Here is a 26,088-nt window from a genome sequence, read left to right as displayed (position 1 = left end):
GCCCCCCGTGGGGGGAGGGGGCGGTGCACAAGCGCGCTCGCCGCTGAGCTGCTACCGCCACGCCGCTTACAAAGCCCGCGGACATGCGCCCCAGACCCCCGCATGCACACTGCTCCCGGGGTCCCGCAGCCTCAGCCTCCCGCAGGCACCCCAATGTCACCGCACAGCACCGACCCGCTGGCTGAGCACCTACCCCCATCTTGGCGGCTCCGGGGGAACAGAGGCGGGCAGGCGGGCGAGAGCCGGGCCTCAGGCGGGCTCAGGCGCGGGCAATGGCTGGGGGCCTCTGCAGCGCCCGCGCCTCGGTCCGCGCGTCCTTCCCGCGGTCTGCCTGCCGCGCAGAGTCTGCAGCGCTGCCGCCTCCGCCTCCTCATATGGTCGCGCTCGCTGGGGGGCGGGAGCCGGCCAATCAGCGGCTCCACTGCTCTGACGGACAGCCCGAAGCTCCGCCCCTGGTACTGCAGCTGTCTCCCCCCCCCCATCTCTGCAAAGTGTCTGTTGAAAAGGGGGGAGCGCAGCGGGAAGGGGGATCCCCGAGACCCCGAAATCTGGGGTGGCGTCTCCAAGAAAGGGGCGCGGAGGGAGGGGAACCCTGGAAAACCCCTGATGGTGAAAGTGAACCTTCAAGGAGAGGGGGCGTTGAGGGAGCAGGTTGGAAAGCCCTGCAAACCGCCGCAATAAGGTTGGGGGCCCACAGCATGTCTCTCTGCAGGGAGGCAGCGGGGCCCCTGCAGTCCGTGTATGGGGGGCTGCTGCAGAGAGGGAGCTGGCGGGCGCACATGAGACAAGAAAGACCCCCACCATGAGGAGGAGGGTTGCAGAGGGAAGAGGAGACCTGAGACCCCTCACTGTGTGCCCCACCCACTACAGCAGAGCTGCCCAATGAGACACAACTGCACAGGCCCAGGTGTGGGACACCCAGACACGACCACCACCCACACAGGAGCTGGGGACACTCACACCCCACCAATCTCACCACCACACTCCATCACCAGCTTGTACCCCTCCCACACTCAGCACACTACCCCGTCACACTGCCTCAGACTCACACACACGTAGCAATGAAACACAAGCCCCACACACCCCATCACAACACGGCAGAATCACAACCGTAGTGTCACTTAGAATTAGGCACACCCTCAAAGCACTCTCAGACACACATGTCACACGCTCCACCATTCTGGCCTTGTGCCATCTCACATGGAGACATACAGCCATGCAAGTTGAAGCCACACACACTCACACACCCAGAACACTCAACACACACACACACACACACACAGACACACACCACATGCCTCACCTTGCCTACACACACGGAGAAGCCTCTCTGGATGCTGACACATGGTCATACAATATCACATACATCAACACACACACACACTCCTCCCCAGAGTATCTGGGCCTGAACAAAGACCCACAGTGCAAAATTGCCAAATGGCTGCTAAATCTGAATGACAGACACAAAAGTGCACACCAACTTACCCACACAGCACAACCATTTAGAGCAAATCACACCACACCATCCCACACACTACGCACATCACATATGATGTCACTATCATATACAACTTAGTTACACCTCCCAGAACACCTTGACGCCCCCACCCACACAACCCACACCCACATGACACACGCACTCCATCTCTGTGTGCACACACAGACACACAGCTGGCACCCACACCTCGGGCCTGACAGACACACACAGACACAGCATCCTATCAATCACCTCACTAGAGTGTGAGGGTCACAGCCCTATACCCCCACCTCTTTGCTCCATTGGGGGCATCCCCAGATTCTCTCTGAGGGATGGTAGGAAGGGCAGAGAGCCTGCCTCTCTGTAGGTTCCTCTGAATGTGGGTAACTTCCTCATCGATGGGAATGGTGGTGTGGGGGACACAGTGAGCCTGATGTAAGGGGAAAATGACTAAAGACAGGAACAGAGAGACAAGAGACAAGAAAGAGAGAGGCATAAAACAAGAGTGAGAAGCACAAAAATAGAAAGACAAATTCAGAGAGAAGGTCACAAACAGGAGACAGACCAAAGAGAAAGAGGAAGAGAGAATATTTTCCCAGCACCCAGAGTCTCTAGTCCTAAACCAGTACTCTGTCCCCCATCCCTCCCTGCTGTCCCTTGTTGCCATAGTAACAGAGAAGGGTGAATATGCAGCAAAGGAGACTGGGCCTGCAGACCTGGCCTGTCTCCATGGAGATGGAGTGAGGGGAGTCACATTTTCTAACCCAGGTAGTTGGCCCCCAGACCCCCCCCTTCCCAACTCTGCCTGATCCCTGGGGAAGGAGGACCTGTCACAGTTATCCAGTTATCATCCCTCGGGTCTCCCGCACCTTGGTCTGCAGGAATGGGTTTGGGTTATGAGGAAGGGGACTTGGGAGTGGGGCAGAGAAAGCTAGAGATAGTTGGATCCAGTGGGGTTTTAAGTTCTCTCTCCTGTTCTCAGTTGGGATGGGGAAGGCCTTGGTTCTCCCACACCCCACCCCAGACACAGGCTCACAACCCCCTTCCCCACACTCCCAGCCTCCCAGCTCAGACACAAGCCTGGTGAGACTGATGACTATGCATCGTGCTTCCAGCGCGAGGCTCTGCGGAAGTTGGAGGGAGGGGGAGGAGGGAAGACTCAGGAAGGTCACAGGGATAGACAGGGACAGGGGAGCTCCATGAGAGAGACACAAGGAGAGATACAAGGAAAGAAATGAACAGAGCCCAGGACCAGAGCGAGGCAGATATGGATAAACAGACAAAGACAGAGGGATCCACAAAGGCAGAGGGGGAAGAAAGCTGCAGAAGTCCTCAGTGAAGGTAACACACACACACACACACACAGAGAGAGAGAGAGAGAGAGAGAGCGAGAGCAAACTAGGGAGAATCAGACACAAGAACCAGGGATAGTGGTTCCAGGGGGTGTTTGGGTGGAAGATTCAAAATTGTGAAGACCCCCAGAGGCTATCCATCACTTGCTATTGGGACAGAGATGGTTTGACAGCAGAAGCGTCTGCAGCCATATTCCAGTCACAGCCACAGACTGAGAGTCAGGCCCAAGGACAGACATCCACTAATGTGTAAAAGAGGTGTGGAGTCAACACCTGTCCCCAAGGGACACACACATGGGAAGTGTCTGAAACACCCAAGAAGCCGGGTGGAGACTGGGGGGTTGCTGTGTGCCAGAAGGGGAACTCCGGAAGGCAGGAGGGGCGGGGCTGGGAGACAGGGCCCCTACCCACCCTAGTCTGGTGCTGAAACGGACAGCTCCCTGCTCGGGCAGCCTGGCTCACTTCTCTCCCCAGCCGGGCTGCGGTCTGGCTTTCCTCCCAGGACTGGTCGGCTCAGCTTGTTTTTTTTAATCTACCAGAGCAAGGCTTTGGCTTATGGTGTTGTGTGGGATTGAACCTGGGACCTTAAGAGTCTCAGGCATGAGAGTCTGTTTGCATAACCATTATACCATCTCCCCCACCCTTCCAGTCATCTTTCTGTGGCTTCCAGTCTCTTATCTGCCTCTGTCCCACCCCAATCTCTGCTTCAGTCCCAACACCCCAAGTCTTCTGTTCTAGCTGTCTCGTTTCTGGGTCCCCTCCCCACCTCCTCTGCTCTCTCCATCTCCCTTCTCATTTCATCACACCGTTTCTCTAATGCTTTGCCTCTATCCCTCTCCCTCTCTGCATCTCTCTCCTCCCTTCTCTCTTTTTCCCTTTCTGGCTCTCCCGCCCCCGCCCCATCTCTGTCTCTCCCTCCTTCTACTCGGCCTCATTTTGGCTCTCGCTGCGTGACCTTCATTCGTCCTTTCTCAGCTGCAGTTTCCACAGAAACCTCCAGCGGGGCGGGGGAGGGCGGGGACAGGGCAGACCCACCCTTCTCCCTCATGCACAACCAGCCCTGCAGCCTCCCGTCCCGCACCCTGTCGGGTTTTTTCATTTCCTCCCCTGGGGGGCTGGGGACCTGCGTTTTTCCGCAGAAGCACAGGGTCACAGTCACAGACTGGTGAAGGTGGGCTCATGTATGCACGCACACTCACCGGAGCGCTGTCGCCACTCTGGCCCAAGCACACACTGGCCATCACAGGGGCACCCCGGGTTCTGCCCTCCCTCGCCCCCATCTGGTTTGTCTTTCTGTGTCTCGCCTCCCGCATCCCCGCCTCTCCAGATCCCCGCATCTCTTTCCATCTGTCCCAGGGTCTCTGTCGCAGCATCCTTCTGTCCTGAGAGAAGGTCAACGGATCTGCTGAACCCGGGCTGCCCCAAGGGCTGCGGATGGGGCCGAGGTGTAGAGACTTGTGGTCTTAAGGGGAAGGAAAGGGACGCACCGAAGCATCCAGTGATCTCACACTCCCCCCACTCCCAGGAAAAATGACACCAGGGCATCCCCCAGTTTTGGAATTTTGTTCTTTTTTTTTATTCCAACAGGGGCTGGGGGGGGGTGATAGGGGAAGGGATGGGGGCCCAACTGACCCCCTCCCTGGAGGGGTCTCATAGAAATTCCGAGGTTTCTCCCCAAAAAAAAGAGAGAAAGAGAAGAGTCGAGGGGCGCCAGGGGACACCCATCTGCCCAAAGGGCCCCCCACCTCCTCCATAAGTGGGGGAGACTGCATCAAGTCTTGGGGGATGGGAGGGCTGAACATTCCCAGGACGGGCTTCTCGCCGTGGATCGCATTCCGCCTCCGGGAACCAGCCGCCGCCCCCCGCAGTCAAGCTCCCCCCAGCCCACATCGGGGAGGCGGAGCGCGGACGCCCCCGAGGAGTCCACGAGAGGGCGCCGCCGAGCTCCGAGGTCTCCAGCGCCACCCCGCGGCCCGGCGAGTCTCTTGGGGGCACAAGTCCTGCCCCCCCCGCCCGCCGGGGAGGTCGGGCTAAGTCCGTGCAGTCAGCGGTCACTCGTGCTCGGCCAGCTCGCGGGGGCCGGCGGGCCCGGGGCGCGGCCGAGGCGGGCTGGTGGCCTCGGCCGGGGCGCCCAGGCCCCGAGGGGGCGCGCCCGCGGAGGCCCGCAGCGCCTGGATGCGCCGGCACTCCTGGCACACGCGCACGTGCGTGCAAGGCGTGGGGGCTGCGGGCCGGGTCCCGCCGGGCGGCCCCGGGTCGTCCAGCAGGCGCTGGGGTCCCCCGTGCGCGCCGCCCGCGTCCCCGCCCACGCCGGCCGAGTAGAGCTTCCCGTTGCTCAGGCGCATCTCGCGGACCGCGCGCAGCGACAGCAGGGCCCGACTCTGGCCGCCCGGGCGCCGCCGCCGGCGGGAGCGTGACGTCTTGCGACAGGACACGGCGTGTCGCAGCTCCTGCAGCATCTCCTGGCACACCGACACCTGCGGGGGGGGGCGGTCACCTCGGCCCCCTCCCTGCACCCCCTCCTTCACTTTTGTCAAAAATATTTTATTTTTGAGAGAGATGTACACACACAGAGAATCAGCGACAGAGATGAATACCAGAGCACTGCTCAGCTCTGGCTTATGGTGGTGGTGGGGACTGAACCTGGGACTTTGGAGCCTCAGGCATGAGGGTCTGTTTGCATAACCATTATGCTATCCTTCTGCCCCCCTTTTAATTTATTTACTAGAACAGAGAGAAACTGAGAGGAAGGGGGAGATAGAGAGGGAAAGTGAGTGGTCCTGTAGGTGGCGCAGTGGATAAAGAAAGCATTGGATTCTCAACCATGAGGTCCTGAGTTCCGTCCCTGGCAACACATTACCAGAGTTATCTCTGGTTCTTTCTCTCCTCCTATCTTTCTCATAAATAAATAAATATATTCTTAAAAAGAGAGAGAGAGGGAAAGAGACAGACACTTGCAAACCTGTTTTACCATTTGTTAACTTTCTCCCCTGCAGGTGGGGGTCGGGGGCTGGAATCTGGGTCCTTGTGCATGGTAATATGTGTGCTCAACCAGGGGCATCACCGCCCCTCCTTCACTTCTCTCTCTGATTATTTTTTAAAAAACTTTATTTATGGGTAGGGCAGACAGCATAATCGTTATGCAAAAAGGCTTTCAGGCCTAGGGCTCCAAAGCCCCAAATTCAATACCCAGCACCACCATAAGCCAGAGCTGAACTGTGCTCTGGTCTAATAAAAACTTTATTTTATAGAATTAGAGAAATTTGGGAGTCGAGCTGTAGCGCAGCGGGTTAAGCGCAGTTGGCGCAAAGCACAAGGACCGGCATAAGGATCCTGGTTCGAACCCCGGCTCCCCACCTGCAGGGGAGTCGCTTCACAGGCGGTGAAGCAGGTCTGCAGGTGTCTATCTTTCTCTCCCCCTCTCTGTCTTCTCCTCCTCTCTCCGTTTCTCTCTGTCCTATCCGACAACAACAATAATAACTACAACAATAAAACAACAAGGGCAACAAAAGGGAATAAATAAATAAATAAAATAAAATTTAAAAAAAAGAATTAGAGAAATTTAGAGTGAGGAGGAGATAGGGAGAGAGACACCTGCAGCCCTGCTTCACCACTCCTGGCCCCCATCTGCATGGGGGCCAGGGGCTTGAACCTGGGTCCTTGCGCAATGTAATCAACCAGATGCGCCAGTGCCCAGGCCCTCCTTCACTTCGCCTTCCCCACCCACCTTTACCTTTCACCTCCTGTCTCCTCTCTCCCCACACTGACGTGAGCACCTCTGCCTCTGTGTCTGTCTGTCTCTCTCTCCTTACTTGGCTTGTCCCTGAGCCTTCCCTTCACTTCCTCTCTGCAGCTTTCTTCACTCTCCACTTCCAGGTCCTTCCCTCCTACTCGATTTCCACCTTCTGCTACTTATTCATGCTCCCCTGTTGCTGGGCAAATTGATCCAGGCCTGCTGAGTGTCAGCTGCTGGGACTGCAGCAGAGAATTAAAAAGAACTGCTCCCCTCCCCCCCCAGTCTATGGGAGGTTACATTCCACAGTGGGGACAAAATGATAATAAAAAAGCAGATAGGTAGTATGCTCGGTGCTTTGGAGAAAAGTGACGCCTGCAGTAGAGGTGGGGAGTGTGTGAGTGGGGAGGGATTTGGAATTTCCAAGTAGACAGAGGAAGTCTAGTGACTGCAGTGCTGGGGAAGGTGGTGACACAGCAGGATAGATAGAGATGCTGGTGGGAACATCTGGTGTGTGAGGGGCAGAGGGCAGGCTGGGGGACTGGGATGGGTGCATAAAGGAAAGAGGGGGCTGTGAGGTCAGAGAAGCACTGGAGACAGCTCATGCATAAGCCACTGGGAGGACTGGAAGTTTGTTTTCACCTAAGGCTTCATGACTGTGCAGTTTCACCTCTCTCAGGCTGTCGTTTCATTCAGACAGGGAGAGATGCCGCAGCATAGGAGCTTCTGACACCATGATGCCTCCCCCTGAACTGCATGCATGGCAAGGCACATGCCCTATGCAGCAAGCTATCTCTCCAGTCTTGGGCTTGTTTTGTTTGTTGTTGTTGTTTTAATCTATGACCCATTTTGATAGAGGACAGAGAGAGAACCAGGGCATCACAATGGCATTGCTGGCACCAAGGACCAAAGCCAGGTTCTCATGAATCCAAGTCCAGTTCTCTGCTGCAGGGTTGGGGTTACAGTTCTGAGTCAAATGGGAGCCACTGGCAAGTTGTGGGAGTCCCTTAGGCCCTGTGCTGAGCCAGAGGCAGGGAATCCTCAGAGGAACCTGCCACTGTCACCAGACAGGAGTTGGTGGTGGGACCAGAGTACTGACTAAAAAGGGATGAGGTTGGATTCTGGGGTTACTCTGATGCTGGAATCAAAAGGATTTGCCTAGAGATCAGACAGAGGGCACGTGCAAAGGCAGGCAGGAAGAATAACTGCATCTATTTTGGCTCAAGCAACCTCAGGCCAGCCACCACCTGCCTGGTGGGGGTATGGGCAGAAGTTCTGTGTTTTACTAGACATCCTGGTGAGAATGGCCTGTGTGGAACTGAAGTTGCAACTGGATTCAGGGTGAGGTACACATTTGGGGGTTCACAGGCAGACACCCAAGATCCGCTTTGTGGGATCCCCTCTGCCACTGTGTCAAGGTCTCTGTTTGACAGCAAAGGGCTGGGTCAGCTGACTTTCAGCTTCTGTCCAGCCCCCTCTGGGGCCACTGGCTCTGGCTGAGGGAAGGCAGCCTGATGGCACTGGGTCACTCAAACGGCCCTAAAGAGAGGCCCCGGATGAGAAGCTGAGGGCTCCTGCCAACTGCCTCATGCATGAGTATTAATCGTGCTCTTTAATTCTCACATCTTTAGATGTTCTGCCACCTCAAAAGACTTGCCGGCCAGGGAGAAGCTACCTCAACCCGCACCCCCCGCAGGGTTGGCCTGCCCAGTTCCTAGAGAATAAAGAGCTGTGAGCCAATCTTTCATGGGCAAACCTACCAAATCTTTTTTTTTTTCACCAGAGCACTGCACAGCTATGGCTGATAGTGGTGCTGAGGATTGAACCTGGGACCTCAGAACCTCAGATATGGAAGTCTTTTGCATAACCACTATGCTGTCTCCGCAGGCCTCAATCCCAACGCTTTTTTTTAAAAAATTAATTTGTTTTCCCTTTTGTTGCCCTTGTTGTCTTCTTATTGTTGTTGTAGTTATTGTTGTTGTTGTTGATGTCATTGTTAGGTAGGAGAGAGAGAAATGGAGAGAAGAGGGGAAGACAGGAGAGAGAAAGACACCTGCAGACCTGCTTCACTGCCTGTGAAGGGACTCTTCTGCAGGTGGGGAGCCAGGGGGCTCGAACCGGGATTCTTACGCCGGTCCTTGAGCTTTGCGCCACATGCGCTTAACCTGTTGCGCTACCACCTGATTCCCAATCCCAACGCTTAATAGTTCTGCTGCCCTAAATCAGCCCACAGCCAGGTGTCAAACAACTGGACTCCCCCCGCCACACACACACACCCACACACACTCAGTACTCACACCAGCCTGTCCAAAGCTTGTCCCACTGTCCAGCCCTGCCCTGCTTCTCCCCTGAATCCTCAATAATAGCTCTGACAAAATCAGTGTCTTGCTCCCACTCCTGACTAAACTTGGTGTATTCCCTGTGGACCTGAGTGGTGCGGTGTGCCTGCTCTTGGGAAATTTAAGTAACTGGAATCTTCTTTTGAGGCTTGGGGTGGGGGTGTGTGCACTGGAAAAGTGCAGGATCTGTAGACATGAGGTCCTGAGTTCAATCCCTGGTACTACATATGCCAGTGTGATGCTATGTTTCTCTCTCTCTCATTAATCAATAAAACTTTAAAAGTAAAGTTTTTCAGTGGCATTGCTCTCTCTTGCTCTTTGTGTGTCATCATCACTTGGTTTCGTCTTTAAGTTAAAATCCTATAGAAAGTGGCCTGGGACTTGCAAGCATGAGATCTCTGACACAGTGTATGCTTCTCTCTCTTTTTCTCCCCTCATATTGATAAATATATATATAGTAAAACAAAATCCCGGAGGAGTGGGAGACAGCATAATGCTTATGCAAATAGACTCTCAGGCCCCAGGCTCCAGGTCGCTGCCCTACATCACCAAAAGACAGAGCTGAGCTTTGCTCTGAAAAAACAAACAAAAAACCCAAGGGTAAGAGCTACAAGGTAGCTCACTCAGTGGAGTGCATGCCTTACCACACAGAGACCCAGTTTCTGAGCCCCACTGCCATATGGAAATACTACAGATGGCTCCACAAATGATGGAGCTGTGCTGTGGTCTCTGTCTCTTTCCCTCTTTCTTTCTTTTAAAAATATTTTATTTATTTATTTATTTTTCTTTTTGTTGCCCTTGTTGTTTTCATCATTGTTGTGGTTATTATTGTTGTTGTTTTTGATGTCGTTGTTGCTGTATAGGACAGAGATAAATGGAGAGAGGAGGGGAAGACAGAGAGGGGAAAAGAAAGACACCTGCAGACCTGCTTCACCACCTGTGAAGCAACCCCCCTGCAGGTGGGGAGCCAGGGGCTTGAACCGGGAACCTTACGCCTGTCCTTGTGCTTCACGCTACATGCGCTTAACCCACTGCACTAGAGCCTGACCCCCTCATTCCCTCTATTTTATCTGAAATAAAAAATAAATAAAAAAGAGTGAAAAGGTGGAAAAAGCTACCCCAGTAAGCAGTGGAATTACACATGTGTGAATTCTTGGTACAACAAAAGAAGAAAGGGAGAGAGGGAGGGAGGGAGGAAGAGAGAAAGAAAATCCCACAAGTACACTGTGAGATAGTCCTCATGGAAGTGAGCCTTCAATGAGCCTCAGCCAGCAGCACCAGCCAACACTGTGCCCATGAACTCCCCAGAGGCTCTGGCGGCCTGAACCTCTCAGCCAAACTGTTTCCTGGCTTCTGACCTGCAGAAACCATGGGCCAATATAATTTTGCTGTTTTAAGCTTCTAAATTTAAGCTGACTTGTTACATGGCAATAAATAATTGATACAGGAGTCTTCTGCCTACAAACAATCTTAAAAAAACATTTGTCCAGGCCCCACGGTGGCTCACCTGGCAGAGTGAACATATATTACCACGCTCAGCTTTCCCAGGTTCAAACCCCCAGTCCTCACCTACAGACGGGAAGCTTTAAGCACCATAGAGCAGTGTTGCGGGTGTGTCTCTTTCTCTTTCTTTCTTTCTTTCTTTTTTTTTTTTTTTTAATTTTAAATCTCTGTTTACCAGAGCACTGCACAACTCTGGCTTATGGTGGTGCAGGGGATTGAACCTGGGACTTTGGAGCCTCAGGCCTGAGAGTCTCTTTGCATAACCATCATGCTATCTACCCCTGCCCGTGTCTCTTTGTCCCTCTCTGTCTCCCTCTATCAAAAGCAGAAAGATAGTTTTGAAATGCACCTTTCCCCAACAGTGGAGATGTGCAGGTACCTAGCTCCAGTAACAACCTTGGTGGGAAAATAAAACAACAGAGATTGACTAGAGGTGTGGGAGGTGGGCACAGCCGACAGAGTACTGGTCTTGCAAGCACGGGGTCCCAAGCTTGAATTCCAGCACCACAAGTGCCAGAGTTCTCTTTGGTTAATAAATAAATCTAAAAATAAAATAAAATAAACACAACAGTTTTCTGGCTGGGGACCCCCCCCCCCCCCGGCCCCCAAGGGCACAGAGAAACACAGAAAATCAATTCAAGGCCTAAATCCCCATCCTCCCAACAAAGGAGCAGCCAGAAAGGTGGGAGGAAAGTGAGGCACCAGGGGGAGAGGAGAGGGTTTTAAGGGGAGCAGCCAGCTGTGCTGGGGACTATGACACCTCCCGTGGGCTGGATTCCAGCTGTGGAGGTCACTGGTGACAGGAGTGGCTTGGGTGGTGAGGACAGAAGCTGGGTGGGAGTGTGTGCAGGAGTGAAGGGGAAGAGAGGGGCTGGAGATGGGAAGGGGGCACTTCTCTTTCAAGGCTGGGAAGGAGGGGGGAGACATGGGGTGAGGGCTGGGGGGAGAGGCGGGGTCAGGGTTTCTTTAAGATGAGAGAAAGAGCTGCAGGTCTATGTGCCGAGAGAAAACTGATGATGCAGAGGGATGTCCTTGGGAAGGAGAGAGAGGAGAGGAGGCAGGCATGGGCGGAACTCAGGGAGAAACTGGGGGAAGGGCAACTGGAGAAAGCAGGTGGGCCCTGCTGGCTTCTCTGTGAGCCAGGCCACCAGCTCAGACTGGGGAGGGAGGGCAGGAGGGGTGGATGGAGACAGGACTGGAGCTCAGGGGTCCAGAAAGTAGGCCTGTGCTTGGGGTTGCTGAGGACCTCCAAATCCAAAAATACGGCAGAGGTCCCAAGTCTGATTCCCAGGAAGGTCCATGTCCTTCCCACCCTGGCTTCCCTTCCTCTTTCCTATTCTCTTTTTAATATTTTTTACTGGGGGCACTAATGGCTTACAGTAAATACAGTTGTTGATACATGTGTAAAATTTCTCAGTTTTCTGCAAAAGGCTCTCATGCCACCACCACCCCCAGCCTAGGTCCTTCTCAACCATTAAGGACCAGGACCTGAAAACACTCCCTATTTTCCGGTCCTGCTCCAGAGTCCTTTACATTGGTGTAATCTCTCTGTCTCTCTCTTTCTCTTTTTTAAATTGCCACCAGGATTATCACTGGGGCTCTGAGCTGGCACTACAAATCCACCACTTCGAGTGGCCTTTTCTTTTCCTTTTCTATTTTATTTTGTTTGGACAGAAATTGAGAAGGGAGGGAAGAGAGAGAGGAAGAGACCAAAACATGCAGACCTGCTTCAGCACTCATGAAACTTCCCCCCTGCAGGTGGGAAGTGGGAGCTTGAACCCGAATCCTTGTATATGGTAGTGTGTGTGCTTAACTGGGTGCACCACTGCCTGACCCCCTCCTATAATTTTTTTAATTTTTAAAAATTTTTGCCTCCAGGGTTACTGCTGGCGCTCGGTGCCAGCACTGTGAATCCACTGCTCCTGGAGGCCATTTCCCCCCATTTTTTGTTGCCCTTGTTGCTGTTATTATTGTTATTGATGTTGTCATTGTTGGATAGGACAGAGAAATGGAGAGAGGAGGGGAAGTCAGAGAAGGGGTGAGAAAGATAGACACCTGCAGACCCCTTCACTGCTTGTGAAGTGACCCTCCGCAGGTGGGGAGCCGGGGGTTCGAACCAGAATCCTTAACACCAGTCTTTGTGCTTTGCACCACATGCACTTAACCTACTGCACTACCCCCTGACCCCCCCCCCTTTTTTTTTTTTACCAGAGCACTGCTCAACTCTGGTTTATGGTGGTATGGGGAATTGAACCTGGGACCTTGGAGCCTCAGGCATGAGTCTCTTGGCATAATCATTATGCTATCTACCCCTGCCCCTCCTATATTTTCTCTCTGCTCTCTCTCTGTGCCCCTTCCCACCTCCTCTCCCTGATGAAGCCTCATTCCTGTCCTGCTCTCCCTCTTCCATTCCCCACTTCTGCATGTCTCCCCTCCTATTTGATCTGCTTTGGTCCTGGGGGTCATGCAGACCCTCTCCCATCCTTACCTCACTCCCAGAGCCAGGCCACTTGATCCCTGTGCCCCCAGGACCCCCACTTTTCCCCTCGCCATCTCCTCACCTCTTCAGACTCTGCCGACCTCCTCGTGGACCAGATGAACTCCATGACAGCCACAAAGACCGCGATGATGAGGCCACAGATGAGGACCACAAAGATACCGCCGATATTCTCCATGCCCAGACCTGGGGTGCAGGGGGAGAGCCAGGGTCGAGCGGGGTGGGTCTGGGAAGAGGGCATGAGGAGGCTAGAGGGGGGCTTGGGGGTAGGGTGCTGACCTTTGGCTCGGTGGTCCTCCTCCTTGGGGCAGCGGCCCCCCTCCCACCACTTGCGCTTCAGGATCTCCAGACGGTTGTTCTCCTGAAGCTGCAGGATGGCCAGGGTGATCTCATCCCGGAACGGGGAGCCTGCACCGGGCGGTCACACAAGGGGGCTGGCCAGCGGGGCCAGAGCCCTGCCCACCCCACCCCTGCAGTGTCCTCAGGGCTCCCCTGTCCACCCTGCAGGCTGACCACTGCTGGCCGCCTTGCCAGCCAGGTCACCTCCTGTCATATGTCGTGGTCCCTCTCTGTGGCCTCTCCCCACAGTCTTAGAGACTTTTTTTCTTTGATTTGACAGGACAGAGAGAAATCGAGAGGGGAGGGGGAGGCAGGGAGGGAGACAGAGACACCTGCAGACCTACTTCCCTGCTTGTGAAGCTTCCCCCTACAGGTGGGGACTGGAGGCTTGAACCTGGGTCCTTGTGCCTGGTAACATGTGCACTCAACCAGGTGTGCTACCACCTGGCTGCCGCTGATACTGTTGTTGTTGTTGTTATTATTATTATTATGTTGGGGCTTCTGTCTGAGTGACTCCACTGCTCCCAGTGAACTCTTTCCTCCATAAAGAAAAGGAAGGAGAGAGAAACAAAGAGGAGGAGGAGTTGGTTCAGGAAATCATACTGCGGTTCATGCAAAAAAACTTCTCTGTCTGAGGTTCTGAGGGCTCAAGTTCGAAACATGACTTCACCATAAGACAGAGCTGATCAGTGCTCTAGCTGAGAGACTGAAAAGAGAAAAAGGCAGCCTGGGGCTAGTGCAGTAGGTTACATGTTGGACTCTCAAACATGAGGTCCTGAGTCCAATCCCTGGTACTGCATGTGCCAGAGTGATGCTCTGGCTGTCTCTCCTTCAACTTTCTCATTAATAAAGAAATGGAAAAGAAAAGAAAAAAGAGTACAAGAGTGGTCCAGGAGGTGGTGCAGTGGATAAGGCACTGGACTCTCAAGCATGAGGTCCTGAGTTCAATCCCTCACAGCACATGTTCCAGAGTAATGTCTGGTTCTTTCTCTCTCTCTCCTATCATTTCTCATGAATCAATAAATAAAATTTAAAAAAAAGAAAAGAAAAAAGAGGGTGGTGGTGCACCTGGTTAAGTGCACACATTACAGTATGCAAGGACCTAGGTTCAAGCCCCTGTCCCTACCTGCAGCGGGAAAGCTTCACAGGTGGTGAAGCAGGGCTGTAGATCTCTCTCTGTCTCTCCTCCCCCCCCCTCTCTCACTTCCCTCTCAATTTCTGGCTGTCTCTAGCCAATAAATAAAGACAATTAAAAACAAAAGAGGGGGCCTGGCAGAATTAGTGAGGGGAGGGGAGATATAGAGAGGGAGATAGATAGACAGACGCCTGCAGACTTGTTTCACCACTTGTGAAGCTTTGCCCTGCAGGTGGGAAGCAAGGGCTACAACCCAGATCCTTGTGGGGGTCCTTGTGCTTTGTACTTTGTGCACTTAACCGGGTACACCAGTGCACAGCCCCCTTCTCTCCCTCTCTCTAAGTCCCCTCTTTTCCCTTTTCCTTTCCTCCTCTCTCTCATAAATGCATAAACAAATTAATCTTTTAAAAAAACATTACTAAGAAAAAGCATAAGCGTGGAATTCAATCCCATGTCAAGTGTGCCAAAATGATGCCACGGCTTTCTCTCCATCTGCATCTCCTTCTCCCCCACCTTCTGTCTCACCCCCTCCCCATGTTAATAATAAGGATTAAAAAGTCAGCATGGGGCAGGGGAGGTGAGCAGCAAAGAGCTCTGGATTAACAAGTATGAAGTCCTGACTTTGATTCCCAATGTTCTGGAATATCTGGCCTCTCTTGTGAAATAAATTAAATCCTAAACAAAACAACAACAGAAAAAAAGCACCCAACTGCCTCAGTGATCCTGTGACGGATCCTTATCACCACCTTGTTTCCTGGTTGAGGCAGGTGACAGTCTTGTCTAAGGCCATGAGCTGAGTCAGGGAGGGGACTGGGGTTTGAATGCAGTTTGTCTGACTCCACAGTATGTCACAGAAGTACCAGTTTCCACTGCTGCCCTGACCCAGCACCCCCTCACTACAGAGCTGCAGGACTTAGGGTGACTTGGTTTTAAAATGGGCTTTTATGGAGCCGGGTGGTGGTGCAGCTGATAGAGTGTGCATGTTACCAAGTGCAAGGACCAGGGTTCACCCCCCAAGTCCCCACCTGCAGGGGGGAAATTTCACTAGTGATGAAGCTGTGCTGAAGGTACCTCTCTTTTTTTAATCTTTATTTGATAGAGACAGCCAGATATCGAGAGGGAAGGGAGAGACAGAGAGGAAGAAAGACAGAGAGACACCTGTAGTCCTGTTCACCACTTGAGAAATTTTACCTCTGGAGGTGGGCACTGGGTACCTGAACCTGGGTCCTTGCACATTGTAACATGTGCACTCAACCACTTGGCCCCCTCTTTCTCTCCCTCTCTATCTTTCCCCTTACCTCTTAATTTCTGTCTTCATCCAAAATAAATAATAGACAAGACAAATAAATAAATAAATGGGCTTTTGCTGGCCTGGGAGGTGATGCAGTAGATAAAGCACTGGACTTTCAAGCACGAGGTCCTGAGTTCAATCTCTGACATCACATGTGCCAAAGTGATGCTCTGGTTCTCTCTCCCTCTTTTTCATAAATAAATAAATACTACTACTAATAATAAATAAAATGGGCTTTTAAAAAAATTATTTATAAAATGAACATATTGACAAGACCATAGGATAAGAGGGGTACAATTCCACACAAATCCCACCACTGGAGCTCCATATACAAAATAGGCTTTTGGGCCGGGTGGTGGTGCACCTGATTGAGCGCACACGTTACAATGCGCAAGGACCCAGGTTCGAGCCCCCAGCCCCCACCCACAGGGGGAAAGCTTCACAAGTGGTGAAGCAGGGCTGCAGGTGTCTCTCTGTCTCTCTCCCTCTCTATCCCTCCCTTCCCTCTCAATTTCTTTTCTTTTTTTTTTTTTTTTTTTTTACCAGAGCACTGCTCAGCTCTGGTTTATGGCGGTGCAGGGGATTGAACCTGGGACTTTGGAGCCTCAGGCATGAGAGTTTCTTTGCATAACCATTATGCTATCTACCTTGCCCCCCTCTCAATTTCTGACTGTCTCTATCCAATAAATAAATAAAGATAATAAAAAAAATTTTTTAAAGGCTTTTACATGGGTGTATGTTTTACCATATAGGAAGCCCTGGGTTCAATCCCTGGCATCACATGAGCACTCCATGGATATAAGGGAACCCAGCAGATGAAGGAGCCGTGCTCTGGTGTCGCTCCTTCTCATTCTCTCCCCCGCCCCACTCCTTGGAATATAGAATAAAGAATTATATTTATTCATTTAAAATATTTATTTATTTTCTTTTGTTGCCCTTGTTGTTTTATTGTTGTAGCTATTATTGTTGTTATTGCTGTCGTTGTCGTCGTCAGATAGGACAGAGAGAAATAAGAGAGGAGGGGAAGACAGAGAGGGGGAGGGAAAGACAGACACCTGCAGACCTGCTTCACCGCCTGTGAAGCGACTCCCTGCAGGTGGGGAGTTGGGGTCTCGAACTGGGATCCTTACGCCGGTCCTTGCGCTTTGTGCCATGTGTGCTTAACCTGCTGCGCTACGGCCCGACTCCCTTTAATTAATTTTTTTATTGCCACCAGGGTTACTGCTGCAGCTCAGTGCCTGCACTATGAATACATAGCTCCTGGTGGCCATCTTTTCCTTTATTTATTTATTTATTCTTTATGTTTTTGTTAGATAGAACAGAAAGAAATTGAGAGAGGAAGGGTTAGATAGAGAGTGAGAGAGAAACACCTATGAGAGAGAAAGGGAGCCACCTGTAGACCTGCTTCACCTCTTGTGAAGTATCTCCCCTGCAGGCAGGGGCGGGGGGGCCTTGAACCTGGGCCCTTGAGCATGGTCACATGTACTTAACTGGGTGCACCGCTGTCTAGCCCCCAAGAATGTTTTCTTAGAAGAAAAAAATTGAACCCAGAAGGCCACTCAGTGGTACTTCATATGTGCTCATCCCTTGGTGCCATATGTTAAAAAACAAACAAAAACAAATGACAAAATTAGTGGTGAGAGTGGTGAGTTTCCATCGCTGAGTTCTGTCCTGAGTATGAGCTAACAGCGTCAAGTCCTCTCGTCATATCCATCATTTATTTATCCTCTGTCTTTGCTTCCATCTACCTATCTACCCACCACAGCCATCTATCTATCCTCCATCACCCATTTCTGCGCACCTGCTACAAGGCAGGCTGTGGTTTTAGGTGCACAGACTAAGAAGTAAATAAGAACAGGTCTTCAACAGCTCAGGAAGTGGCACAGTGAATTAAGTGCTGGATGCTTATACACGAGGTCCAGAGTTTGACCCCTAGCATTGCATATGTCAGAGTGATCCTCTGGTTCTCTCTCTCTCTCCTCTCAAATAAATAAATAAATACACCTTTATTTTCCCCTCTAGGGTTATCACTGGGGCTCACTACTGGCAGCAGAATGCACTGTTTCTGGCAACCAGTTTTTTTTCTTCTCTCTCTATTATTTTTTTATTTTTATTTATTTTATTTTTGAGAGAGATGCAGAGAACAACAGAGAGAAACACCAGAGCACTGCTCAGCTCTGGTTTATGGTGGTGCGGGGGATTGAACCTGGGACTTAGGAGCCTCAGGGATGAGAGTCTCTTTGCATAACCAGTATGCTATCTACCCCCGTCCCCCCCTTTTTTTTCTATTGCATTTGATAGGACAGAAAGAAATTGAGAGAGAAGGGGGAGATAGAGAAGGAGAGGGAGGGAGGGAGAGAGAGACACCTGAAGACCTGCTTCTCCACTTGTGAAGTGTCCCCCCCCCCCCCCCCCCCGCCCATGCAGGTGGGGAGTGAGGCCTCAAACCTGGGTCCTTGTACATGGTGATAAAACCTGGGTCCTTGTACATGGTGATATGTGCGTTTAACCAAGTGTGCCACTCACTGCCTAGCCCCTAACAAATACATCTTTCAAACAAACAAACAAGTCCTCACTCTTGAGGAGGCGATGGGGAGAGTTAGTTAGCCCCATGGTTTTCGGGACAGAGATGTTCACTGTCTCACTAGGTTCTCCCAAAAGCCCTGCTCCTGGGGCTGATTTCTGCAGGCTGAGGGTGCAACGGCTCAGGATGATGACGCCCACCCACAGCCACGAGTCACACACCCAGTCTACTTTACTCAGACAGGGCCTGGTCCAGTCCCTAGCCTGGTTTTGGATGGGAGAGGGAGGAGTAGGGAGGCGGTGCCCGCCCCCCCCCCCAGTCTCACTGCAGCCTTACCCAGCGGCATGCCGATGCCATAGCCCTTGGTGTCGAGGAGGCCCCCGATCTGGGTGAGGTTGCAGTTGAGGCGTCGGTGGTACTCGTTCATGGTGGACTCGAGCAGGAAGGCGTAGCGGGAGTTGAGGACTCGGGCGATGCCTTCCTCCGTGCTCTTGACAAACACGCTGGGCTGCTTGGACTGCATATAGTTCCACATGCGCTGGTACGTCTGGTACCTCGAATTCTGGATGGGGAGGGGAGGACAGTGAGGTGGAGAGTCGTGAGGGTCTTTCCCCCTACCACGAGTCCCATGCCCTGCCCTCTAGGAAGTCTCCTTCAATCCAAGAGCCAGGAAGACCTGGGCAAGACAGAAAGAGCCTAAGACAGAAGAGGCGAGCAAGGGGCTGGGTGATGGCATGCCTGGCTGAGCGCACCTGTTACAATGTACAAGGTCTAGGGTTCAAGTCCCCAGTCCCCACCCGCAGGGGGCAGGAAGTTCTGTAAGTGGTGGAGCAGTGCTGCAGGTGCCTCTCTTACTCTTTCCCTGTTTTCCTCTTCCCTCTGGGTTTCTGTCTCTATCAAGTAAATAAATAAAATATAAAAAATAAAAAATAAAAAAAGAAGAGGCAGGCAGATGGACAGACTGTTCAGGCAGCTCCAAGCCACATCCATACCCGCCTGACCAGAGACAGCCTTGTGATAGCTCCCTGCAGGTTGACACCCAGCTCTGGCCTGTCACAGAAGATGGGAGCAGACACCTAACCCCAAGTGTCCTCAGAATCTAGTCTTGCTCAGGGAGACCCATGTCTTAGTGCTGTAAGCCAGCTTACTGCCTGCAGACCTTGTGAGAAGCTTCTGCAAGTGTCCTGCCCCACCCCAGATGCAGCCTAGAGGCCTTAACAGTCCCGGGGGGGGTCACCTGTGGTGCTAAGACCCCTGCCTCTACCATTTGACACCATCTGCTTCTCCCTCCTCTTACTTTCTTTTTTTCTTCTTTTTTTTTTCTGTTTTACTTTATTTTGCTCAGCTCTGGTTTGTGGTGGTGCAGGGGATTGAACCTCCCAGGCTCAGACATGAAAGGTGATTGTGTAAACTGTTATCCTCTGATAATTTTTTCTTTGCCTCCAGGGTTACTGCTGGGGTTTGGTGCCTGCACCACAAATCCACTGCTCCTGGAGGCTGTATTTTTCCCTTTTGTTGCCCTTGTTGTTTTATCGTTGTTGTGGTTATTATTATTATTGTTATTATTATTATTGAGGTCGTTGTTGGATAGGACAGAGAGAAACGGTGAGAGGAGGGAAAGACAGAGGGGGAGAGAAAGATAGACATCTGCTTCACCACTTGCGAAGCGACCCTTTGCAAGTGGGGAGCTGGGGGCTTGAGCCAGGATCCTTATGCTGGTACTTGGGCTTCACGCCCCATGAACCTAACCCGCTGCACTACCACCCAACCCCAGTCCCCGATAATTATTTTTAAATTATATTTATTTGATAGAAACAGTCAGAAATCAAGAGGAAAGGGGAAATAGCGAAAGAGACAGAGAGACACCTACGAGGACCAAGGGCTTGAACCTGGGACCTTGTGCGCTGTAATGTGTGCACTTAACCAGGTGCACCACTGCCTGGCCCCTCTGATAACTTTTTAAATATATAATTTTAAATTTGATAAGAAGACTGAAACTGAGAGGGGAAGGGAGAGGGAGACAGACACCTGTAGCACTGCTTTACTGCTCATGAAGTTTCCCCTGCGGGAAGAGACTGGAGACTTGAACTTGTCCCTGGTCATCCTCCTTTTTCTCTCTTTTGTCCCCAGGGTTATCCCTGGGGCTCGGTGCCTGCACTATGAACTATGACTCTACTACTCCCACCAGTTTTTTTTTTTTTTTTTTTACCAGAGCACTGCTCAGTTCTGGCTTCTGGTGGTGCAGGGGATTGAACCTGGGGCTTCAGAGTCTCAGGCATGAGACCCTCTTTGCATAATCATTATACTATCTACTCCCACCCCATCACCCATTTTTTAATTAAATTTAATTTTATTGGATAGGACAGAGAGAAATTAAGAGGGAGGGGGAGATCAAGAGGGAGAGAGACAGGCAGACACCTACAGACCTGCTTCACCGCTCATGAAATGTCCCTGCTGCAGGTGGGGAGCAAGGGCTCAAACCCAGGTCCTTGCACCATGGCACTATGAGTGTTAACCAGGGGCACCACTGCCTGCTCTTTTTCCCTCTCCCTCTGTCACCCTTAGGCCTTGTGCGTGTGTAATTTCACCCTTCTGGACTGACTTTCAGGTGGAGACAGAAGACACCACAGCACTGAAGCTAACCCTAGACCCAAAGCGCTTCCATGTGGGTGCACTGGGGGCTCAAACCTGGGAGCTGGACATGGCCCTGCCCTCCTTCTCTGACCTTTGGTGCAGATTCTACCTTTAGGTGTCCCAAAGGCCCCTCCTCTGGTCTCTCATGTAGGAACCGGCTCTGCCGCCTGAGAGTCCACACACTCATCCTCTCCTTTACCCCCACCCCCACCCCCAAAAAAAGTTTGGTCTGTCCCTACCCACAGAGGAGACTTCTGAAATCAAAAGGGTTAGGCTACTAACATGGCCCTAGAGAAGCAAAGTCAAGATAGGTAAAAGAGAGTCAGACAAAAGATAAGGACTATGGGGGTCAGGTGGTAGCGCAGCAGGTTACGCGCATGTGGCGCAAGGCATAAGGACCATCATAAGGATACCGGTTCGAGCCCCCCGCTCCCCACCTGCAGGGGAGTCGCTTCACAGGCGGTGAAGCAGGTCTGCAGGTGTCTATCTTTCTCTCTCCCTCTCTGTCTTCCCCTCCTCTCTCCATTTCTCTCTGTCCTATCCAACAACAACGACATCAACAACAACAATAGCCACAACAAGGCTACAACAAGGGCAACAAAAGGGGGGAAAATGGCCTCCAGAAGCAGGGGATTGATGGTGCAGCCACTGAGCCCCAGCAATAACCCTGGAGGCAAAAAAAAAAAAAAAAAAAGAACTGGGTGGCAAAATAGCTCACTTGGATAGCACACTGCTTTGCCATGTGCATGACAGCCTGGCCTCTACCTCTCTCTCTCTCTCCCTCCCTCCTTCTCTCCCTTCCTCCCTCCCTATCTCAAAAAGTCATTCTGGATGAGTGGAACCCAGGAGACCAAAAAGAAAAGGAAAAGGAAAAGAGAGAGAAAAGAAAGATAAGAACTGTCCAGTACTGTTTACAGAAACTAACAGAAGTTAAGCAAAACCCACCATAACCCAAAACACCAAGTGACTTGATGGCCTCAACACTCACCCCACCCTTGTCACTGCTCGTCTTCTACCTTTGGGGCAAGACAGATCTTAAGATCTACTGCAGGGGCTAGGCACTAGTGCACCTGGTTAAGTGCACACACTATAATGCACAAGGACCTGGGCTCAAGCCCCCAGTCCCCACTTGCAGGGGGAAGCTTCACAAGTGGTAAAGTAGAGCTATAGGTCTCTTTCTCCCTCTGCCTTCACCTCTCAATTTCTCTCTGTTTCTATCCAATAAGAAATAAATAAAATAATAAAAAAAGACCTACTACAGAAGATAAACCTATCAAGATTCAGAAGAATGGTAACTTTTTTGAGTAACTAGAGGGCCTCAAGGTCTGGCTTTGTTTATCCCCAAACCCACTTCCTATTTCTGAAGAAACTGACAGGCTACAGTTTCCAGCTCTTTCTTCTCCTTGTATGAACTTTATTCTTTAGAACAAAGAGAGGGGCTGACTGAGCCTGGCTCCAGTCCCTTCTGCATGTTAGAATAGCAGTAACACTTTTTCCTTTTTTGCAAAAGCCTCTGTAACAGTGCTTCGCTTTCTTTCTTTCTAAAACTGTTTTGCTTTATTATTTTTTATTATATTTGATAGGACAGTGAGAATTTGAGAAAGGGGAAGAAACAAAGCCTGCTTCACAACTCATCGAAGCATTCTTCCTGTAAGTGGGGAGTGGGGGCTCAAACCCAGATCCTTCCTTGCACAAGGTAACATGCAATCAACCAAGTATGCCACCACCCAGCCCCCAGACTTTTTTGGGCTCTTACTCACTTCACTTCCAGCTCTAAATGGGTCCTCCCTTTATTCCATATCAGTTTCTGCCTCTCCACTTCTGGGATCCAATCACAGTGCTAGAATACAGACCTTGGCCCCTCTCAGCCTCATTTGTTTTCTTTAAATTCCTTCCCATCACCCCCAAAATCCACAGGATAAGTTCTTTTCACCCTGATGTCCCATTGCTCTCCTCTCTGCTGGCCCTTGGTGCTGTTAGCTTTCCCTCTTTCTGCCTCTCTATCTCCCTTCCAGACCCAACCCTCCTAGCTGCTTTTCTGACCCCCATTTTGGCCTGTCCATCACTGACTCCACACCAGACCCCACACCTGCCTCCATCCCTCCCTTCCCTGGGCTAACACTATCCCCTCTCTCAGCCAGGCAGGAGCACTTCCTGCCGTGGTGGGCAAGTGTCTTCTACTCCCCAGCTTCCCTGATTGTCACCACCAAGAGGTTGGCCATGCACGGCGGGGAGGAAGGGATCCCAAGCTCAGGCAGCTGCGGTGGCCCACCTGGAAAAAGGTCATGGTGGAGCCGGCGTGGATGGTGCCGTACTCGATGTTGGTCTGGTCCGCCAGGTCGTCAGCCGACTCCACAGGCACCTCCATACGCTGCACGGTGAGGAAGGCGGCCAGGTTGGCCGTGTAGGAGGAGATGATGATCAAGGTGAAGGCCCACCTGAGGGGCAGGAGGGGTGAGCTGCAGGCTGGAGCCACCCCTCAGCCCTGCCCGAGGCCACGCGCCCCTGTGCTGGTCCTCCTCCCCCCATGCAGCCCTGTGACCTCGGCATCTAGAAGGATCAGTGACTGCCCACAGGTGGAGAGGCTGAGAGCCAGAGTACTGTTGCCAGATCTCCCGGGCTGGAATACTACTTCCTACTGAGGAGAGGTGGAGGGGCCAGGTGGGACCAGGTGGTGATATGCAGGGTTGAGTGTCTATGGCATCATACACAAGGACCCAGGTTCAAGCCCCCACTCTCCACTGGAAGAGGGGAAGCTTCACAGGTGGTGAAGCAGTGCTGCACGTCTCTCTCTCTCTCTCCCTGTCTTCCTTTCCCTCTCAATTCCTCTCTGTCCTATCAAATAAAATAAATAAATATTAGAAAGAGAGAGAGGTGGCGGAGGGTAGATAGCATAATGGTTATGCAAACCACCATAAGCCAGAACTGAACAATGCTCTGGTAACAAAAAAAGAGAGAGAGAGAGGGAGTTGGGCGGTGGCGCAGCAGGTTAAGTGCACCTGGTGCAAAGCACAAGGACCAGTGTAAGGATCCCGGTTTGAGCCCCTGGCTCCCCACCTGCAGGGGAGTCGCTTCACAGGCGGTGAAGCAGGTCTGCAGGTGTCTATCTTTCTCTCCCCCTCTCTGTCTTCCCCTCCTCTCTCCATTTCTCTCTGTCCTATCCAACAACAATGACATCAATAACCACAACAAAATTAAACAAGGGCAACAAAAAGGAAAATAAATAAATAAATATTAAAAAAGAGAGAGAGAGAGAGAGAGAGACGTGGTCCAGGAGGTGGTGCAGTGATAAAGCTTTAGACTCTCAAGCATGAGGTCCTGAGTTCGATCCCCGGCAGCACATGTACCAGAATGATGTCTGGTTCTTTCTCTCTCTTCCTATCTTCTCATTAATAAATAAATAAAATCTTTAAAAAGAGAGAGAGAGAGGGTGAGAAGGAGAGGTGGAGGTCTCTCCTTAGTGTGATAAGCACAGGCTTTGCAAGTACAAGGTCCTGAATTCAATCCCTAATACTGCCTATGACAGAATTATACTTTGATTCGCTTTCTCTCCCACAAATAAATAAAAATAAATAAATCTTTATTTTAGGGGCCAGGAGGTAGCACACCTGGTTAAGCACATATTACCATGAGTGAGAACTTGGGTTCAAACCTCTGATCCCCACCTGCAGGGGGAAGTGTCATGAGCAGCAGTGAAGCAGTGCTGCAGGTGTCTCTCTTTCTCCCTCTCCCACCCTTGCTTCTCTCTGTCTCTATTAGGAAAAAAAAAGGCCACCAGGAGCAGTAGAATCATTGTGCAAGCACTCGAACCCTAGCACATGGAATACTGGGGACTGAATTCAAGATCTTATGCTTGGGGGCTGGGTGGTGGCACACACCTGGTTGAACACACGTTACAATACAAAAGGACCCAGGCTTGAGCCCCTGGCCCCCACCTGCAGGAGGAAACTCTTCAAGTGGTGAAGTCATATTGTAGGTGTCTGTCTCTCTCCCTCTCTTTCACCCCCTGCCCCTCTCAATTTCTGGCTGTCTCTAGCCAATAAATAAATAAACAAATAAATACATAAATACATAAAATTTAAAAAGAAAAAAGATCTTGGGAGCCCGCCAGGGTGCAGCAGGTTAAGCGCATGTGGTGGAAAGCGCAGGGACCAGCATCAGGATCCCTGTTCAAGACCCTGGCTCCCCACCTGCAGGGGAGTCGCTTCACAAGTGGTGAAGCAGGTCTGTGGGTGTCTGTCTTTCTCTCCCCCTCTCTGTCTCCCCTCCTCTCTCCACTTCTCTCTGTCCTAGCCAACAACAACAACAGCAACAACAACAACAATAATAAACAACAAGGGCAACAAAAGGGAAAAAATTAAAATAAATAAATAAAATATTAAAAAAAAACAAAAAAACGATCTCACGTTTGTAAGTACTATGCTCTATCCACAGCTTCACGTCCTGGGTTGCAATAAATAAATCTTTTATAATTATTATTATTATTATTTTGATTAGCAACGTAGAAAAATTGAGAGGGAGACAGGAAAAGAGAAAGAGAAACATCTGCAGTGCTGCTCCACCACTTGTGAAGTGTGCAGGTGGGGGCTAGGAGCCTGAACCTGAGTCCTTATGCAATGTAATGTGTGCATCAATCAGCCTGGTCAGGAGCCAGGCAGTGGGCAACTGGTAGAACATATCTGTTACAATGTTCAAGGACTCAAGTTCAAGCCCCCCTCTCCCCTCTGCAGTGGGAAAGCTTCATAAAGCAGTAAAGAAGTGCCTCAGGTGTCTCCCTTTTCCTTCCTTCCTTCCTTCCTTCCTTCCTCCCCCCCCCCCCCCCCCCCGTCTCTCTCTTTCTTTTTCTTTTGCCTCCAGGGTTATTTCTGGGGCTCAGTGTCTGCACCATGAATCCACTGCTCCTGGAGACTATTTTTTTCCCTTTTGTTACCCTTGTTGTTTTATTGAGGTGGTGGTTATTATTGTTGTTATTGATGTCATTGTTGTTGGATAGGACAGAGAGAAATGGAGCGAGAAAGGAAAGACTAAGGGGGAGAGAAAGACACCTGCAGACCTGCTTGACCACCTGTGAAGTGACTCCCCTGCAGGTGGGGAGCCGGGGGCTCGAACCAGAATCCTTACAGCGGTCCTTGAGCTCTGTGCTACGTGCTCTTAACCTGCTGAGATACCGCCCAGCCCCCTCTCTTTACCTTTCTATTTCCCCCTTCCTTCTCCATTTTTGTCTCTATCGTAAATAAATAAATAAATAAATAAATAAATAAACC

The 26,088-nt window shown here is 51.3% G+C and overlaps 2 protein-coding genes across 5 annotated transcripts in view; both read right to left on the bottom strand.

The window, feature by feature from the left end:
- Positions 1-348, bottom strand: part of ATP1A3 (ATPase Na+/K+ transporting subunit alpha 3) — a 30,318-nt gene extending 29,970 nt beyond the window's left edge. For both annotated transcript variants that reach the window (XM_007532916.3, XM_007532917.3), the window contains exon 1: positions 194-348. In XM_007532916.3, coding sequence (XP_007532978.1) covers positions 194-199 — 6 coding nt within the window. In that variant the 5' untranslated portion in view covers positions 200-348. The remainder of the gene's footprint in view (positions 1-193) is intronic.
- A 4,033-nt stretch (positions 349-4,381) lies between these two features.
- The window catches only part of GRIK5 (glutamate ionotropic receptor kainate type subunit 5), a 96,289-nt gene continuing 74,582 nt past the window's right edge, over positions 4,382-26,088 (bottom strand). For all 3 annotated transcript variants that reach the window (XM_060186047.1, XM_060186048.1, XM_060186045.1), the window contains 5 exons: positions 23,097-23,262; positions 18,527-18,752; positions 13,181-13,309; positions 12,966-13,087; positions 4,382-5,306 (listed from right to left, as the gene is read on the bottom strand). In XM_060186047.1, the coding sequence (XP_060042030.1) occupies positions 4,881-5,306; positions 12,966-13,087; positions 13,181-13,309; positions 18,527-18,752; positions 23,097-23,262 (1,069 nt within the window). In that variant the 3' untranslated portion in view covers positions 4,382-4,880. The remainder of the gene's footprint in view (positions 5,307-12,965; positions 13,088-13,180; positions 13,310-18,526; positions 18,753-23,096; positions 23,263-26,088) is intronic.

This window comes from Erinaceus europaeus, chromosome 2, assembly GCF_950295315.1.
Source record: "Erinaceus europaeus chromosome 2, mEriEur2.1, whole genome shotgun sequence".
In the NCBI taxonomy this organism is placed as follows: Eukaryota; Metazoa; Chordata; class Mammalia; order Eulipotyphla; family Erinaceidae; genus Erinaceus; species Erinaceus europaeus.
Note: the sequence above shows the minus strand (reverse complement) of the source record. Positions and strands in the feature narration are given on the sequence as shown.